Raw genomic sequence first — 18,502 nt, forward strand, 5'->3', positions numbered from 1 at the left:
GGCCCATGGTAACTCTGGAGGAGCTACAGAGGTCCGGAGCTCAGGTGGAGAAGTCTGTTGACAGGATAGCTATTACTCATGCACACCACTGGAGCCTTTTACAGCCTCTAACAGGTTGTCTTCCAGGATAAATCTGTACTTATACAACTCTGACCAGCTTTCCAACAGCATGATGCTGCCACCATCGTGATACATCATGGAAGTAGCCTCAAGGGTATAACTTTCCCTCCACCTTCGCAATTATTTTTTGCGATGATCTCACACAAACAATCAGGAAAAGAAATGTATTTAGAAAAAAGTTCAAGGGGTATGAAGACTTTTGCAAGGAAGGCCTGCAATCCTCCTGCTTCTGCAGACGGAATGAGGCCCTAATGTTTGCCATCCGTTTCAGAGCCCTAAAGCGTTTGACATCTTCTTTAAGGGATTTCAAAGTGAATATGTACTTCCAGAGGCACGTCCCCGGGGGAAAACCGTCACTAAATTCAGCCGGGGAATTGACTGTTCCACTAGTAAAAGTATTAGCGCTTCTCCACGTCAATACCCCTGCTCGGTTTTCCTCACATCCTCCAGGACCGCCGCTGTCTGTGGACGACTGAGGATCGTTTTCCAACCTGAGACCAGACCACAACGCTATTGGGCATTGTAAACCACTCACCATGGGCCTAAAATAGCCCGGCGCAATAACGTCTCTCTTTACATGCGGAGGCTAAAAGCTCTGTAGTCACACACGCGCAATGTCATAAAGTCTGCTAAGCTCTCTGTTGGCGAAGTTGAGGTTAAATTGAATTAGGGGCCTGTTAATGGAGAAGGAGCGTGTCAAAGCTGCAGTTTTATTGACTCCGTGAATACATTTCTCTGCCTCTGTGTTTCCTTCAGGTCTGCCAGTCATGCCAGGGGAGTATGTACCTCAGAGCAGTCCTATGGGCATGAGCATGGGCCCACCCACCTACTCCAACCCTCATCAGATGCCTCATCAACCTTCACACCTCCGACCCGGACCACCGCCGCCGCGCCACCACGCGTACCTTCCCGATCATCCCCACGCCGCCCACACCATGCTGATGCACGGAGGACCCTCGTTGCACCCAGGAATGACCGTGTCTGCACAGAGACCCCATTTGCTCACTCCCATCGACCCCAGCGCCGGAGGACATGGCCTGGACATCCACGCCCAATAGTAAAGGGACGAAAACAGCAGCTACGACAACGAACACTTCCAAAATAATTGAAAAAAAAAAGGAGGAGTTAAAAGAAGAAGAAAGCAGCCCACTACAAATCCTATTTTGAGACTATTTTTAAGAATAAAAGTAAACCCTTTTGAGCAGAATTTGACACTAAAGAAACAGAATTCCAGACGAGCTGTGATTCTTTTTTTTAAATATTGTCAATTTTGTTACTTTCATCCAAAAAAAAAAAAAAAAAAATGGAGGACCAAGCTGACAAGAACACTTTGTAAAGTCTTGGGCTTTTGGTAAAGATCGACGCGAGATGTTTTGACATATAAAAAAAATAATAATTAAAAAAAAAAGGATAAAAAAAATCATGCGACGGACGGACAGACTCGCATGGTGGCGAAACCCACGCAGACACACACACTCTCTTTTTGGCACACGCCATCACACACAGCCACACACCCGTGCGCGCGCATTTTCATGTGACACGCACTTTCAAAATAAGAATAATATCACCCCACAGAAGATCGAGGAAAAACAAACAACAACGACGACGACGAGAAAAAAGAAACAAGCAGAAAGACTCCAAGAGTTATAACTACTGTAGTATAAAAAGTATAGATAAATAAGTTAAAACTTGTGCATTTTTTTTTTGTTGCGTTTATTTTTTGTTTGTTTGTTTTTTGTTGACCACATGTTTTATGTTGCGCTAGTTTTAGAATTAAAGGTTAACCTTTTTTTACGCTCTCTCACACTGTGTGTGCTCCTTCCTGGAGAAGAAACTCTCTCGCAGCACAACACTAAACATGGGGGGGGGGGGGGGGGGGGGGGGGATAGTAGAAAAAACAATATGAAGATGGAACATCTCAACAAGGCTTCAAACCACAGAGGGGCAATCAGGTCCCCCCCCCCCCTTCCTCCTCCTCCTCCTCCTCCTCCCTAAGAACAAGGCATGATGGGAAAAGGCTGCTAAAGGATTCAGTTTGAACATTTGTCATGCCCCTCTCTCTCTCTCTCTCTTTTTTTTTTCCTCTTTTGGTTCATGGATGAATGTTTGCCCTGTAGGTTTTAAAGGAGGAAAAGGTTCCTTGTTTGACTTGCCCAAGCACTGGATTGTGTTGGATTTTTTTTTTTTTTTTTGTAAAATTTTTTTTTTAATTATTATTATTATTTCAACATTGTTTTTTGTACCCTGGACTCTCATTGGTTAAGAGCCTTCGGAAGGAAATCTGGAGAGCAAACGCCCTGCAGTGCTTCTTCACCTGCCGGATTGACACAATTTTGCCATAAAGGACAATTCTGACGTGGATGTTGATTCTGTTGGCGCCGGAGAAGCATTTGATGGTTGATGCACCAAAAAAAAAAAAAAAAAAAAAAAAAACATAAACGGGGGGAATAAAAAGAAAAAGCTATAAAAAAACAAAAAAAAAACAATAATAATAATAAGAAAAAAATAAAAATAACAACACTTAAATTATGAACTCAATGCTTTTGGGAGGAAAAAAAAGAAGCGGAGAGAATATTGTAACAAACTTCGTACAGAGTTCAGTCTATTAATTGTTTCATGTTAGATATTCTATGTGTTTACCTCAATTGAAAAAGAATGTTTTTGCTAGTTTCAGATCTGCTGTGGCATTGATATTGTATGTCCATGAATTCCTTCCTTTTTCAGCACGTGTTCCTCACTAGATGATAAGATGCCGTCTCCCTTAAGCTTTGTCAGAAATACATTAAATACTTGTATGAGGACTGTGACGTAATGTTTAAAAGGTGTTCAGTCACAAATGCTGTAATAAATATTTCATTTTTTGGATTTTTGTTAAGATTTTTGTGTGATTAACTGTGTTGCATACAAAGTCATAGTGCCCCCCCCCCCCCCCTCATTTTAACAGACTTCGGTTGGTTGGTCAATAATTGTTGGGGGGGGGGGGGGGGGGGGGGGGTTACTGTTGCATGTTGAATTTATTTTTGCACACGGTTATAAATATACATCACTTTCTCACTCTGTTCCTGCGCCCAATTCTTGCCATAGATTTCCTTCACTGCTGAGTGGCCCTCTTAAAATGACAAAAACTAATTGTGGTGGAGGCACGTCTTGCCATGGCAATTTATTCTGGCACACAAATGTTCCCTTCAAATGATAAATAACCTTCAAATGCAAATGAAGGGAGCAAATTACACAACAAACATGCCACCGAGCCATTTTAGTTGGAAGCCAAATGATAAAACAGTGACGGCAAGGTAAATCAGGATGATTGACTGTAGCTTCCAGGTGATGGTGAACTTAAAAGGGAAAAAAAGAGAAACGTGTAAAAAATTTTTTTTCTAAAGGTCCATATTCTTATCAAAATTTGCAAGAAAAAGAGGGCAGTGTTGATTTAATGATTTTGTCGCTACTCCTACCTGTTGGAAATGCAGACTAATATTTTCATTATGAGTATTGTTGGTATTGCTAAAACAACACAGCAATAGTTTGCTACGAGAATAATTGCCTCCTTGCAGCCAGAAGCATGGCCGGCCCTCGCCGTGTGCGCGGTGCATGATTTCTGCCGTTTTGCAGCGCCGCCTGTTGGCCACATCTGTCATTGTCGTGCGCCGGTACACGCCTGGCCTGTGATAGGCAATCTCTTCTCTTTTTCCCCCCCGTCTGGCTGCCTGTGTTTGCCTGCGGCCATCCAAGTCATAGCCTAAAACCACAAATGACGGCATTACTTTGTCTGATTTTTTTTCTCCCCCGTTTCTTTTTTTCCTCTACAAAATTGTTCAAACTTCTACAATGTGGAATTCAAGGCTTTAAATACACAAAGGAAGATACCCCCCACCTTTTTTTTAATCGTTTAATTTTTATTAGACAGGTTTTTATGATGGCACACCGTCATGTAAATTCATACCGCTGATGCAAATAAAATTAATAACAACAATAATAAATGTAAATTATAAATTAAGCTATTTTAATTAAGATAATAAAAATATATACATTTGCTATAATGCTTTTCCAGCTGATTGTCTTTGATAAGCATCAGTTGAACTATACAGTTTTATGTTATTTTAAATTTTTATTATAGTACATATAACACATTTTGTCTAATTTTATTTTTGCGCTTTTTAAAGGTGCATCATAAAATGCACCGTCTTCACAAAAATCCCACTTTCAGCAGAAATCTTGCCCCCCAAAAAATGTCCTACTTTTAAAACAAACCACCAAAAAGGAAAAATAAAAAAAAGACAGTTAACAGATTGACGTGTCATCATTTGCAAATTTATTGTTTCGCCCTCTGCGGTCAATGTAGTATCAGGTTATTTATTTCATATGTTCCTGCAAGTTAAACGTGAACAGTTGCACAAATAAAATAAAATAAAATAAAAATAAAAAAAATCGGCGAGTTTTCTGCAGGGCAATGTGGCCTGTGATTTAATTTTATTTCTTTTACAAACCTATTGGGCCTGGCCTACGCAGGTAAATACAAAATAAAATGTTTATTTATCGGATTTACACAGTAGTTGAGTTAACAGACGTGTTTTTTTTTCTTCCTTTCTTTCAATAATTTAAAACCTATTTAACATTTCGCTGTATTGTTGGGGGTGTGGGGGGGTTAAAACGGAAGGAAAGGAAATGTCAGTGATTTGTGCGGAGATTATCAGCTAAAAAAAAAAGTGAGCATTACAGTGGATGGAGAGGATTTTAATATTAATAGTTTTCCCCCTTTCTTTTCTTTCTTTCTCTCCCCTCCTCCTCCTCCCCCTCCACCTCCACCACCTCCTCCTCCTCCTCTTCCTCCCCGATGAGACAGAAGGTAGATTGCCTCTGCTGCTTTCCTTTTGCCGATTCGGTGTGACAGGGATGATGGATGATCCAGCCGAGCTAAACAACTCCTCCCCTTCATCTCCTCCCTGTCAAAGCCAGTCCAGGCTGCCGCTGCCGCTGCTGCTGCTGCTGCTGCAGGAATAAAACAGGGAATATATTCCCTCTGCTCTGCTGCACAATGCAGCCTCTCTGCGCTCTTCTCCTGCCGCCGCCGCCGCCGCAACAATATTAAAAGTCCACACAATGCGCTGCAGCAACATGTTAATAACAACGCTGCCATTATTGCCTTTCTTCCCCCTGCAGAGTGCGAACAGGAGGCTGTTTATCTGTGTGTTTTTAGACACATGAGAGCTTCTTTTTTCTTTTCTGAGCGAGGAAAGGCTCTAAAGTTTTTTTTTTTTTTTTTTTTTTTTTTTTGCACTTAAATCGCTGATCTGGATGATGATGATGATGGTTTGAGGTGTCCTGCTTTGAGCAGCTGCTTCTCCCCCCCAGAATAAAAAAAACGGCTTGCTCATGGGGACATTTTTTAGTTTCTGTGCATGCATGCAGTCTGTTCTACGCGTTGTCCTCCTTTTTTTTTTTTTATTCTGAACATTTCAGCAGTTTTGGCTCCCTCCCTCGCCATAAGGTGTTTCTATGACTACGTTATGCGGGCACTGCGCGAGCGGGTCAAAGGCGGGGGGTCCCTGGGAGAAAAGGGCCGCATTGGGCTGATCATTTATCAATGTCAACCACATAATGATTCTCCCTGCAGTCCCCCTATTGATGAGTATAATTACATTAGCTCAGAGTGACTGATCAATAAAGCCCGGGGAAAATGGTTTATTATAGAAGCACCGAAAGGGCTTTCTAAGAAGGAACTTTTTTTTCTTCTTCTACCTCTTCTTCTTCTTCTTCTCTCTTTTGGTTTTTAATAAGAAGCAGGGCTGCAGCTTTGCAAGCCAAACACAAGAGAGGGAAAAAAAAAAAAAAATCAACCGGATGCATTTTGTGAATTTTGCTTTGAGTAGGCTATATATATCAGTTTTGTACTTAAAGAAAAAAAATATAATCAACATTTGATCTTAAATGAAGGAATTGCGTTTTTATTTTCGTTTTTTTTTATTATTATTATTTTCTGTCCAACCAGAAAATGTAAAATGATGGGGAAAAACATTTAAATCGAGGATCTCCATTTTTTTTTTTTTTTTTACTTCATTTTTTACTTTTCAATGGCCTAGAAAAATAGAGCTGCATCTGAAATTGAACATTTCACTTATCAGCCTGGAGAAAAAGTCCCTGTTTTTTGTAATTTTTCCGTACGGCTTGTGGGGAGAGAACATATATAGATTCTCATCTCGCTGGATTATAAATTGAATCAAAATGAAAGAAGCACGGACGCATGACAGTGCTGTGAAGTAACGTTAAGATCCCATTCTTTCGAATGTATTTTTGTTTGTTCCCTAAATTAGGAAGAAAAGTCGCTGAGAAGAAATCAACAGCTGGAATGGAGAATATATAAAAAAAACATCAAACTAAATCAGAGGGTCACAAAAAAATACAATAACATAAAAATGAAATTCTGACTTTTTCTCCCTTATCCCATGAAGGCTAGAGCTCTCTGCTTCCTTCCTGTAGGGTGTGTGTGTGTGTGTGTGTGTGTGTGTGTGTGTGTGTGTGTGTTGGTGTGTGTGTTGTTGTTTAATTGTCAACAGCTTACACCCTGCAGGAATGTTGCAAACTCTCACTCCTTAATTCTCCGCGGTGCTCCGCGCCAGCCCCCATTTACCACTGATGAACGCGTCTGCAGGAGACAGCTCCATTATCTATTTATCATTTATGATAGTATTTTTTCCTTCTCCGACAATGGCGGGAGAAGGAACGCGTAATGAGGAACGAGCGAGGGCTGCGTGTGGCTGCATGCATGCACAGCCCTCACTCATTACTCTCGTCTGGCCTTTCGCAAATGAATTTATTTCGATATCGTTTTCTTTTTTATGCAAACGTATTATTTCTAAGCAAGATGCTCTGCAACATATAGGCCTAGTATAATCTGGTTAATGTACTGCAAACATTTGCACAATTTAAAAAATATCCGTTAAACAGGGGTGGCAAGATTTACAATTAAGACAAAAAAAGGGCCTTTATTATTAATTTTTTTTTTCATACTTCAGCGCCTCTCTTAAAAAAAATGAGTGACTGCACAGTCCTTTGCGCGAGCTAACGCCGCAAAAAAAACTTAATTCCCAATGATGTTAAAATTATAATTAATCAAATAACATAGCTGCAGGGATGTGGGGTCTGCATCAGAAGCGTCGGACTGCGGCGGCCAGTCCTGAAGCTGCAAAGGAAGGGGAAGGGAGGAAGAAAAAAAAGAGGGGCAGAATAAATAAAGCGCAATAAAAAGGGAAATAGCCGGAGTTTAGTCAAGCCTTGAGGTATTCAAAGCGTTATTTCAATCAGTTAAGATTTAATTAGGCGAGCCGCGGGCCCACATTTTCTCATTACTTTGCCTTTTTCCCAGGGCCTCGTTACAATGGCCTCCAGCTCGTCAGTGTTGGAGCGCCTTTTTTTTCCGCTGAAATGATCGCGCTTTACGCGGCCGGAGAAGATTCCCCCTCCCCAAATGGATCCAACATTATTCCCATTAAGGAGACAGTGGCAGCGGCGAAAATGTGTGTTCCTATACGTTGTTTTCAACCCCATTGTGCCTTAATTTCCCTGGGTTATTTTGGAGAGTTTTTTTTTTTTTTTTTTGGAGGGGAGGAGTGGGGGGGAATCTTGCGGGTAGCCGAGGGCAGCAAAGTGAGACATTTCACAGGGACTGTAAATAACAGGAGGGGACTGAGAGGCTGAGGGACCCGCTCACACTCTGTGGATTTCCTAAAAATATATAAATATATATATATTTTTTAAAAAAACTCTCCGGGCTGTTGATTAATGCGCACATTTGTGAAGGCACGACGCGCGCTCCGGGTTCATTAATTAATAACTCCGATCTGATGTAGATGTTGCTGAAGCAAAAGATAAAGATAGAGGAGACCCCCCCCCCACCCCCCTCCCCTCCCTAAAGCACCCTTGGGCGCACTGTTTTTACATGATGGCGACCCCTTCTGGAGGCCTGGAGTCCATTTGTGTACAGAAAGAGAAGAACTCAAGGTGATCATCTTTGCAATCCGGTTCATTTATTAATGTCGGACTCAAATTTTGCTCAAATTTTCCACTTGTGAGTTAAAGGCTGCTGCAAAAAGCGCCCCATCATCTTATATTTACTCACAGGTATAAAGCTCCTTATGCATGCATTAGGAATCCAGGTTGATGGGGAAATCAATAGAGATGGATTGTGGGGTCAATATGATGCTGCGCACCATGGGACTTGTTGCCCGACGCCCCCCCTTTCCCTCCCCCTGTGCGCGCGTTCGTGCGTCTCACACGGAGAGAAATTGGCAATTAATAATACAGAACCGCAAGATCTCATCCGGATCTCCATGTTTAGACCCAGAGAGAGAGAGAGAGAGAGAGAGAGAGAGAGAGAGAGAGAGAGAGGGGGGGGGGGGGTCTGAAGCTGAAGGGCCCGACGTAACTCTTGCTGCCATCATTAATCACAGCCCACTTGAAGATTATGACTCAAAGTATAGAACCGGTAGCCATTATCGTCTCGGGTGGCAGTTAAAACCTCTCCTTATTTTTCAAAACAGTGTAATGGCATACAGGTCTGAATTGGGGGGGGGAAAGAAGAAAGAACACGAAGACAAGAGAAGGAAAGGCATTTAGTCAGAGGGATGGAGACATAGGTGATCCGTTTCAACACCACACCGCTCTAATAAAAATGGAAAACACATCTAAAATAATGTACCTTTGATTTCACAAACAACGGTAAGAAATGCTACTATTATTATAATAATGTGAGGATCCTCATCATCGTTGATTATTGTAGTATATTAAATACAATTTCTCATCTTTTTTCTTTAAACCTGAGGAACAATACATTAAGAAATATCTGTGGTCAGTGCACACATATATAACGAACTTAAAGGGTGATCCTTGGTGCTAAAATTTGAATAATTGGCCCCAAGAGGCCAAAAAAAAAAAAAAAAAAACATACAAAAAAACCTCAAAAAATCCAAAACAAAAACAGACAAAAGTAAATTAAATGAAATACTACATTACAATGTGCCATTTAGGGCACTGGACAATCCAACATGTCCTGTTGAATTTGTTTTTTTTTTTTTGTTTTTTTGTGTCTTTTGGAATATACATATGAACCTCCCCAAACTGCTGATATGTAAACACACACACATCTATCTATCTATCTATCTATCTATCTATCTATCTATCTATCTATCTATCTATCTATCTATCTATCTTATATATACTATTCTTATATATAAATAAGTATACTATATATATAAATATATATATATATATCATACAAATATATCTATATCTATATATATCTATATCTATGTATATATATATATATCTTTGTATATATATATATATATATATATATATATATATATATATATATATATATATTACACATACACATACATATTAAACATATATTATACATAAATACATATACATATATTAGACCTTCTGATTGCCTATACTTTTGTTTACTCATCGTGCTTATTGTGAAGCAAATGTTTTTTTATTCAGTTCTTTATGCAAAGGCATTACCTGTTCATATATTTATTTTGTATTTATTTTAATTCCTCGATGATTTTTACTTATTGTCCAGTGTTTGGAGTGTGCCATCAGCAGGTGACTTAAGGTGCTGTGGACTTGATGATGTGAGGATTTATGAGAAAGATTTCCTGCGCAACATTCTGTAATTTATCTGATGAATTCTGGATGTGGGACGTTTAGCAACCTATGACAGAGATGGAGGGGGGGGGGGGGGGGGGGGGGGACTGGCTCTATCCCTGTTAGTGGTCGGAAGCTTCAGTGATGAAAAGGGAGAGCTGGTGTCAAGAACTTTTTTAGCACGTCCCTACAGCTGGTGGGAATAAATAGTAGCCAGCCGAAGAGGAGCAGGAGGAGGAGGAAGGGGAGCTGTGACATCAGATTATTCGGGCGCCTCTGCAAAAAAGAAACACCCGGTGTGTCCCAGCCTCACAAGTCCAAGTTTGTTTCTCAACAGGGGAGTGTAAAGCGTTGTCAGTACTCAAATAGCCTTCATCTGCTGGTAATGACAGGCAGCCGGCTCCCTATCTTATCTGCAGGCCAGGTAGGGCCATACCTGGGGGGAATAACTGCTGTGATAAAGAGCGTCCCGGCCAATGGGAAGCCTCTCGTCTGTCTGCGAGGAGTTAATGGAGAACGCCACTGGAGACAGGAAGTCCTCAGAAAGTGAAAAGCACCTGATTGCGCACCTGAATAGCCCGGCGTAGAGTTTCCCCTCAAACCCAATGGGAAAACCGCATTATAGTTCCCATACACAGGGGTCATTACAACCCTGACACGCAGCTCAAGTGATCCTATCCATTTGAATGACAACATCCCATCGCTCCATTCAGTCGTCCCTGTTTTGCGTGACCGGGCGAGGATCCCTGTGGGATCCGGATGTTGTCACTGAAGTTCTGCCCCGAAGTTTCACAAGGCCAGGGTTCGAACCTCTCTTGAAGTTTGCATAAAACTCCCGGAAGCTGCTGTATAAGTTCGTCGCTGGCTGACTGTGACTGCTGGTTTCTTGCAGGTTTGTGGAGAAACAACTCCCCCTCCAGCAACGTGACATGGTCAGGCCTGTGAAAACGAAAAGTGGCGTTGATCCCCTTCCCACGGAACCTCTCATAAGTCACGTGCGGGACATTGCATGGATGAGCACGCGCTGGGATGGAGGCGTATATTCACCTGCAGACCAGAGATTGGGGAACATAGCGAGACTGCAGCAAGGTCGTAGGAACACAGTTGAGTTTTTTAGGGGGGAAAATGAGCGTCGGAGTTCCCAAATGACACATTTGTTGCTCTCACTAATGAAACAACTGGGGCAGGTTAGGTAGAGCACTTTTCACAAAACAATAATGCTCATGGGACGTTTCACTTAAGAACTTTTGCATGTTTCTTTTTCAGCAGGGTAAAACAACTGCTTTAATCCCCTGATTCCCTATTTGCCGACTCAGTAATGTGTTACCAGTGGCAACGAGTGAATAAAGTACCCAGTCGCATCACCTCCTTCAAATGTGCCCCAAATTAAGCCCAGTCCATGTACAGGTCCTCCGATCTGTGCGCTACGATTAAAAGGCCGGGTTTATTGCATCATGAGAAATGGTCACATGGCTCGTTTCGACAAATAGGAGCGCGATTCAGGGTTGGCTCGGTGTGTGGCAGGGCCAGGCCCAACGTTATCATCTGGATTAGTGGCTCTGATTACGCTTTGGAACCAAGGTTTACCCTAGGTGTGACTCAGTCGCCCTGTGGTTCCTGAGATTACAACAGGCAGGGTAATCTGAGTACTAGCACAGCTGTACAGTGAAGGCCTCCGCTACAGAAGATCAGTGAACAAGCAGCATCAGGAAGATCTGGGAATACAGCAGACATGATCAGGTTATGGAGAAGCAGGGCGGAGCTAGAAAGCAGTTTCCCCGAGCTTTGAGACGCTCGTCCAAAAACGGGAAGCGTATGGCTCGACTGCGAAGCCCACCGAAACATGGCTGTCTGCCGAAAACCGACTTGTGCTGTTAGTTGACTAAGGAGCGCGTTAGTTGGAGAAGCAGCCAAGAGGCCCACGTCAGGTCTGGAGGAGCAGTAGAGGTCCATAGCTCAGGTGGGAGAACCTGTCGACACAACAACATTCAACTTTGCAAGCCAGAAATCTGGCTTTTATAGAAGAAAACCTCAAGACGTCATGTTTGCAGTGTAACCCAAATATGATCTTTTGGCCCACATTCAAAACGCCATGTGGGAAACTCGTACGACAGACCCCCCCAACAATGAGGCATTGTGGTGGTGGCATGGAGCTGTAGAGAGGCTTTTCTTCAGGAGGGGCACTGAAGCTGGTCAGAGACTGATGGGAAGATGGATGGAGCTATTCTGTAGAAAGAGGATATAAGACTGAGATGAAGATTCACCCTCCAACAGGAAAAACACTCTGAACAGTACACCCAAATGCATAATGAAATTTAATTAGATCAGAGCATATTCATATATATATATATATATATATATATATATATATATATATATATATATATATGTATACATAAAAAGCAACAGTCGAAGTTCAGACTTAGGCTGGGCCCAAGTGTTGGTAACCACGTCTCCTGTTTGGTTCAAAATTATTGTTTTATGGAAAATTAGATCATTCGATATTTGCTCTACTTTCCAAATATGTTTTACTGAGTGTTGGGTTATGATATAACACCTCAATCAACACACTGAAGTGCAGTCTGCAGGGTACAGCAGCTCTACTTGTCACGTTTATTTCCTAAATATAACGAGACCAACAGGACGCGGCATAAAGAATCACCCAATGCCAGTTTTGAATTTTGTCTCCGGCTACTGGAAAACCGTTCCCTCTCCGTTTTCTTTCAAATGTCGTCACAACGCAGCTTCCGTGCCAACTCCCCCTCTTCTCCACCGCCATGGCGGACTCGTGGCTGATCATGTGCGTGTCGCCAAGCCTCCCTGGGAGCAGGTGATGGTGCGGTTTCTGGGTCACACACCAAACGCCACCAGGGGGGTTGACCTTTTCTGCTGGTCAATGCTAAAGCAGGGGCCCTCCGTGAGGGTTGTCACCCAACGTGGATCCGACCAAATGTAGAATCCCCCTCCTCCCGTTTATTCCTGAGATAAACGGCAAAAAAAACAACATGGAGTTTAAAATATTAATTGGGAAATGTGGCTCATGTATGACACTGTAACACCATGTTTGAATTGATGTTATTGCTATTTCATGTTATGGCTCAACACAACTTGTGCATAATTTAGAAGTGGAGAGAGAAGCATCGTGGTTTTCAAGCGTGTCTCCCTCTCTCTCAAGCTCAGCCAACTCAGAAGAGCATCTCTGAACATCAAATTTTAAAGTCTTACCTCGGAATCTCACCAGGATTTAAGCCTGGACTTGACCTGGGCCATTCTAACACATGATTATGCTTCCATCTAAGCCAATCCGTTGTAGCTCTGGCTTTATGTTTGGCCTCTAATAAGTTTTCTTCCAAAAACGCTCTGCGTTTTGCTCCATTTTCCCCATCAATCATCTTTCCTGTCTTTGCAGAAGCATCCCCACAGTATGATGCTGCCAAAGCGTTTTAGCTCGGAGATGTTCTGATCAGGTTGATGAGCTATGGTAATCTTCCACTACACTGACCGCCACGCCTGAACATCACTCATTAAGATGTTCAAAGCTTAGATATATTTTCAGAATATAGCTTTAATCCTCTCCACAACTTTCTCCTGGACTGCTCTGTTGTGTCCCTTGGTCTTTGTGATGCGGGTTTTCCTCAATATGCTCTCTAACAAACCTAAAAGGCCTTCTCTGGAACAACTGGATTTGTGAGGTTAATAATTATTTTATTAATTAGGTGACAACTAAAGGCAACTGGAGGAACTGCATTTTTATTTAGGAGCATCAAAGGGGCCAGAATGTAAAATCATGACGGGCGTTACGAACATTTGCAATTGTGCACCTCTCTTTTGTCCATTGGATAAAGTCCAAATAAAATATATCTTAGTTTGTGGCTGTGACGTGACAGGTTCACAGGTTCAAGGTGCGAGACTTTTGCAAGCCGACTGGAAACATGAATATGGGATTGTTTTTTGTTTTTTTTGCAAAGAGCCTTCAGGGTCTTTTGGAATCAAACTAGGGCAGGGCTCTCATGGATTTTCATTAGGAATGCAGTCATGATGTTTTTCCTCAACACTCCTCAGGTTTCCACAGCCAAGATGTTTATTTCAATGGAAAGAAGCCTGGATTGTTCACTTGAGGATGTCAAACATGGGTTATTTCAATACGGAGCCCCTAAGTTCACGTGAAGCAATGTCCGCATTACGACTACTTTCTGCGAGGGAATTTAGATCACAGATTATTTGTTGTCCTTTTTAAGGCTCTTAGCGATTACAGTGCATGCGCCCAGCCCAGCCCAGCCAGTGAGTCAGTGGAAAGTAAACTCTCTTCCCCAGCTCCCCCGACCCGACTGAGTGGATTTATGCATCATAGTTTTTCAGTTTCCTTCAAACAGGCCATCTGTCCTCCACCCCATCAAATGTCCATTGCTTCACCATTTAAAACTAGCCCCGCCCCACCAATCCGAAATCCTCAACATTTTTCTCACGATCTATTGTGGTTTTCTGAAGACCAGCCTCTGATTAGGGGATGAAGCCTCCTAAAAATAAAAATGAAACCTCATCTCTTTCAATTAAAACAAAGAGGCTCCCTCCCCCCCACCCCCTCTCTTATTCCAACCAGCAAAAAAAAAAAAAAAAAAAAAAAGAAATTTTTTTAATTTCAATTTGGCTCCGACTCTTTGTGGAGAACTTTTGATTTATTTCCACTCTGTGATGTCTCGCTGGCTCGGGGAGGCTGAGAGGATCCTTACTAAAAACCCTCCACTGCCTGAGGCAGGAACAGGCCCGAGATCTCTCCACATAAATAACACAGGATCGGGGAGGCAGCCCATTTGGTGGTCTGCTGCAGGGATGGAACCAACCCTGCAGTCTGTGGTTCTGTCCTGCTCTTCTCAAGCTCGGTGTCTCAGAGGTCTAACAGCTTGACCGTGGAGGCATAAAACAGCAGGATCTAGAGGAGATTGAGCCAAGTCGTACATCTGAGTGGAGAGCAGACTTCCAATAGCCTGCGGGCGTAGGCCGAGCAGAGTGGATGCTGTGGACAGCCTCGACCTAATCTGACACATGGGAGCCAAAGATTTAAGAATTTCAGGAGTTAAAAAAAAAAAAAAACTAAAACAAATGAAATGTGTTAGTGCCGCAGCTCTATTTTTTTTTTGTTTAGACCCACAATTATTTCTAACACTGGTATTTTTCTCTCTCTCTGTCACACAGATGATTAAGAGTTGAGCTTTTGCATACAGTTGTGTTCAGAATTAGAGTTTGCTGTCGGTAACAAGATCAGTCGCTGGTTTTGGTACGCATTATATTTCTACTTGGCAAACGATTGACGAGAAGATGTAGTAAAGCAATAGAAAACCAACAGATCCGACAGTCACGACATGAATGCTGCTAATTAACCGATAGAAAGGCGTGCGTTCAGTGTTTATTTAGTGAGGTCAGTCGTTCTGTGAAAAAAAAAAAAAAACAGGTGCCCAACAGCTGACCCGACAAAGGAAGCAAATGTTGTGCACGCTGGTTACGGCGCATTCCTCTGAAAATCTGCGTAAAAACGACCCTTCCAGAGATTGTTCAGAAAACCAGCGGGCTTTGCATTAAAAGGTGATTGGAGAAGAGGGAAGAAAAAAAAAAAACACACACACACAAAGAAGTCAGAAAATGATTGGCAGGTTGGCTAAAAAAGGTCTCTAAATCAAAAATCAACACCAGACGTGCAAGAAGACCGTTATTCCAATGGATTTAAAGCCTCGGCTAATAATCAGCTCCAGGGTGAACCGTGTGCGTTCGCAGAGGTCCGAGAGAAGCCAATCTATCAGCAAGAAGCTACCGAGACATGCAGTGAAAATGCTACGGTTTGCCTAATAACACGATGATTGGCCTAAAAAGAAGAGCCGCAACATTTTAAGAACCGATTAAAGCTAGATTGTTGTTTTATGAGTCAGGTGGCTCCCAAACACTCAGTTTGAGCCACAGTCCACTGGGAAGCACGGTAGCTCAGGCATCATGACACGGGGATGTTTTTCATACTATAGTGTCGCACCTATTTACCTTATGCCATGAATATGTTTAAATATGGCTGGACGATACAGAAAAAAAGTATATTGATAAAATAGAAATCACATTGATCGATACTGATTAATTATCAACAAATTCAAAACATATATTTTAAGTGCAGCCCTGGCCATTTTATGCTGTTGCTTAATGACCTGTTTTCAGATAAAGAACCCAAACCCTGAATTCAAACTCAGCCCTTTATTCAACCAACTTTTTACCAAAACTGCAAGTTTTTTTCAAAAGAAAAGTAGAACATGTGCTCTCTGAAAACTCTTTGAAGCTGGGTGAAGGAGCGTTCCTGGGTCTGCGTTTGTGATTGGTTGGCAGGGTATTATGACTAATATTAACCTACATGGCTAGAATGCAAAAGGAAGGAAAAATATTGACCCCGTTGTTTATGTCTATCGATCGACATATATTGTTAATGAATTATCGTCCAGCCATCTGTTTAAACACACCAGTATACCTGAAGAGGTGATGCTGCTACAGTAAAGCAGGAAAGGCTCTTATAATGGTTGTTTCAGAAAGACCCCAGACAGACCAGCATCTTGATTCCTGACCAACAAGATTGACATCAACCCAACAGAGAACCTGAAATATTTGAGTTTGTAAAGTACAGACACAGATTTTTATTTAAACAGACTTATATTTTTCTCACTCTCCGTAGAGGGATAACAAAATCGTATACATTTTTTTTTTTTTAGATCAGAGTACCATGTTTTACAGGTGTGAAATTGAAAGCTCTTCCAGTATAAGGGAATTAAGCTTTGTCTTTTTTTGTCTTGTCTTTTTTTCATTGCTATAATGTTGAACACCTCTTGTATTCATCCAAGCTGGATGCTTCATTCAGATCAACCTTCCCCAGATCCCGGGCGCTCGCATGCCCAGGAAGCAGCCTCTCCATACCGACCTTATATGGAAAGCGCTCAGGAGAGTTATTCTTATTGTTGTGACAGGAACAATGAATCTAAAAGTGGTAAGAGTGAGAGCGGGGCAAAGGAAAACAAAACAACAACAACAAAAAAAAGATGTCTGGTTCTTAAAAATAATGACGCGGAAGCTATTTATTTCCATATTTGCATTGACATCACGGAAATCTTGTCAGCTGTATTTGATGCCAGCCCTTTGCCTTTGAAGTAGGTTTAAAAAAAGCTGCGTCTAGTGCACGCAGCCTAATTTATAGGAGCTGACCCCGGCTCCTCTTTGTTGCAACAGCCATCTTGGAAAACAATGGCAGGAAGGCTTGAAACTTAGGAGGAACTGAATCTGCCGTTTTCCCATTTATTCTGCTCTTGTTCGATGGAGATTTTTTTTTTCCTTTCTTCCCCTCCCTGTGCAAAAAAAGCTCTTGTGTTTTTGTGTCCAACAGGAGCCATAAAGCCATGTCTGAGCATACCATGGCCGGGCAGTAGGGTTGAGTTTAACTGGACACATGGGGACAGTTGTTTTGTACAACATGGGTGAGGTGGGATTGTAAGGGGGGGGGGGGGGGTCACAGACAGAGGAAGCCATTGCTGCCTGGCGACCTCGTGGTGACCCAGCGGCCTCCTCTTGGAGGGATCAAGGCCTAGAAGAGAGCCGGCTGAGGGTTAGAGGTTTAAGGGTAACAAATCAAGCAACACTTGAGGGGTATTTAACCCCCGCATACCATAACTTTCTAACTGTGTGAACAGTTCATGCCTGCGGAAAAAAAACAACACTTATTTTTATAACTGAAGGAGGACTATATTTTCAGCGTCGAAGAACGTGAATCAAACGTTACCCTGTCATGAAGACTTTCAGAGTTAGTTGGTCCATATTGCCTTATTTTTTATTTTATTTTTTTCCAGAGTGGTGGCGCAGTAGCGGGAGAGGTTTGCAGCGTGCTAGAAAACAACCGATTCTCTTGTGTGTTCGGTTTAACGCCGCAGTCGGAGCAAGGAAAAAATGATGCCCCATCTCGCTTAAGGTTCTTCAACCTTGCCCTATCTCATCGTTTTGTGTGCCGTAAAGCGGAGAACAGAGACCTCCTACAGGCAGCGCATACCCGACTGAAAGCATCACTCAACTTTATGCTCAGGTTCCCAGAGCTCAGCTGTGTGTCTCTTCCCTCAGCGTCTTCTCGTAAAAAGCGTGCTGGCGTTATAAAGATGAGCGGCAGATCATCACTAGATAGGAAGCTTTTACATGCTAATCAGGTGTTTTGTCTAACCTGTAGGCGCTCATAACAGACGACACAGATGTTACATCTGACAAAGATGTACCGAAAGGAGAATAAACACCTCTAAAAATCATTTTGTCCCGTATTGTATTTAAGAAGCCATTGTTTGAACATCGCAGAATAAACTTTCAGTGGCTTTGTTCAGAAGTTTGACTTCAGAGAGTTTTTTTTCTTCGAAATATTGAGTGTTTTCCTGGGACTATTTTACATAAACCAATGTTATAGGCATAGTTCGGTTGCTAGTAACCAGAGTACGAAGGTTTTAATGACTTATGGTTTCAAAATCTAGTGTTCTTTTTAATGAGAGTCAAGGGAAAGTCCCAGAGTGGCCAAATTTTTCTCTGGCTGCTTGTAGCATAGGAAAACGAAGTGCGGCCCTCCAACCACCTGTTGCTGCACACTGCTGGTCAACTGGCTTGAAAAGAAGGGCTGATATATTTACCCTTAAAGTTGGCACCCATTAAAGACCATCATTTGCTTCCTTGGCTGTCTGGAAAC

The 18,502-nt window shown here is 42.2% G+C and overlaps 2 protein-coding genes across 5 annotated transcripts in view; one reads left to right on the forward strand and one right to left on the reverse strand.

Moving 5' to 3' along the window:
- Positions 1–2,985, forward strand: part of meis2a (Meis homeobox 2a) — a 102,066-nt gene extending 99,081 nt beyond the window's left edge. For all 4 annotated transcript variants that reach the window (XM_012861580.3, XM_036150402.1, XM_012861581.3 and 1 more), the window contains exon 12: positions 877–2,985. In XM_012861580.3, coding sequence (XP_012717034.1) covers positions 877–1,178 — 302 coding nt within the window. In that variant the 3' untranslated portion in view covers positions 1,179–2,985. The remainder of the gene's footprint in view (positions 1–876) is intronic.
- cdin1 (CDAN1 interacting nuclease 1) overlaps positions 1–18,502 on the reverse strand; it is a 98,213-nt gene that overhangs the window by 3,409 nt on the left and 76,302 nt on the right. The window lies entirely within an intron of this gene.

This window comes from Fundulus heteroclitus, chromosome 19 (assembly GCF_011125445.2).
Source record: "Fundulus heteroclitus isolate FHET01 chromosome 19, MU-UCD_Fhet_4.1, whole genome shotgun sequence".
Taxonomy (NCBI): Eukaryota; Metazoa; Chordata; class Actinopteri; order Cyprinodontiformes; family Fundulidae; genus Fundulus; species Fundulus heteroclitus.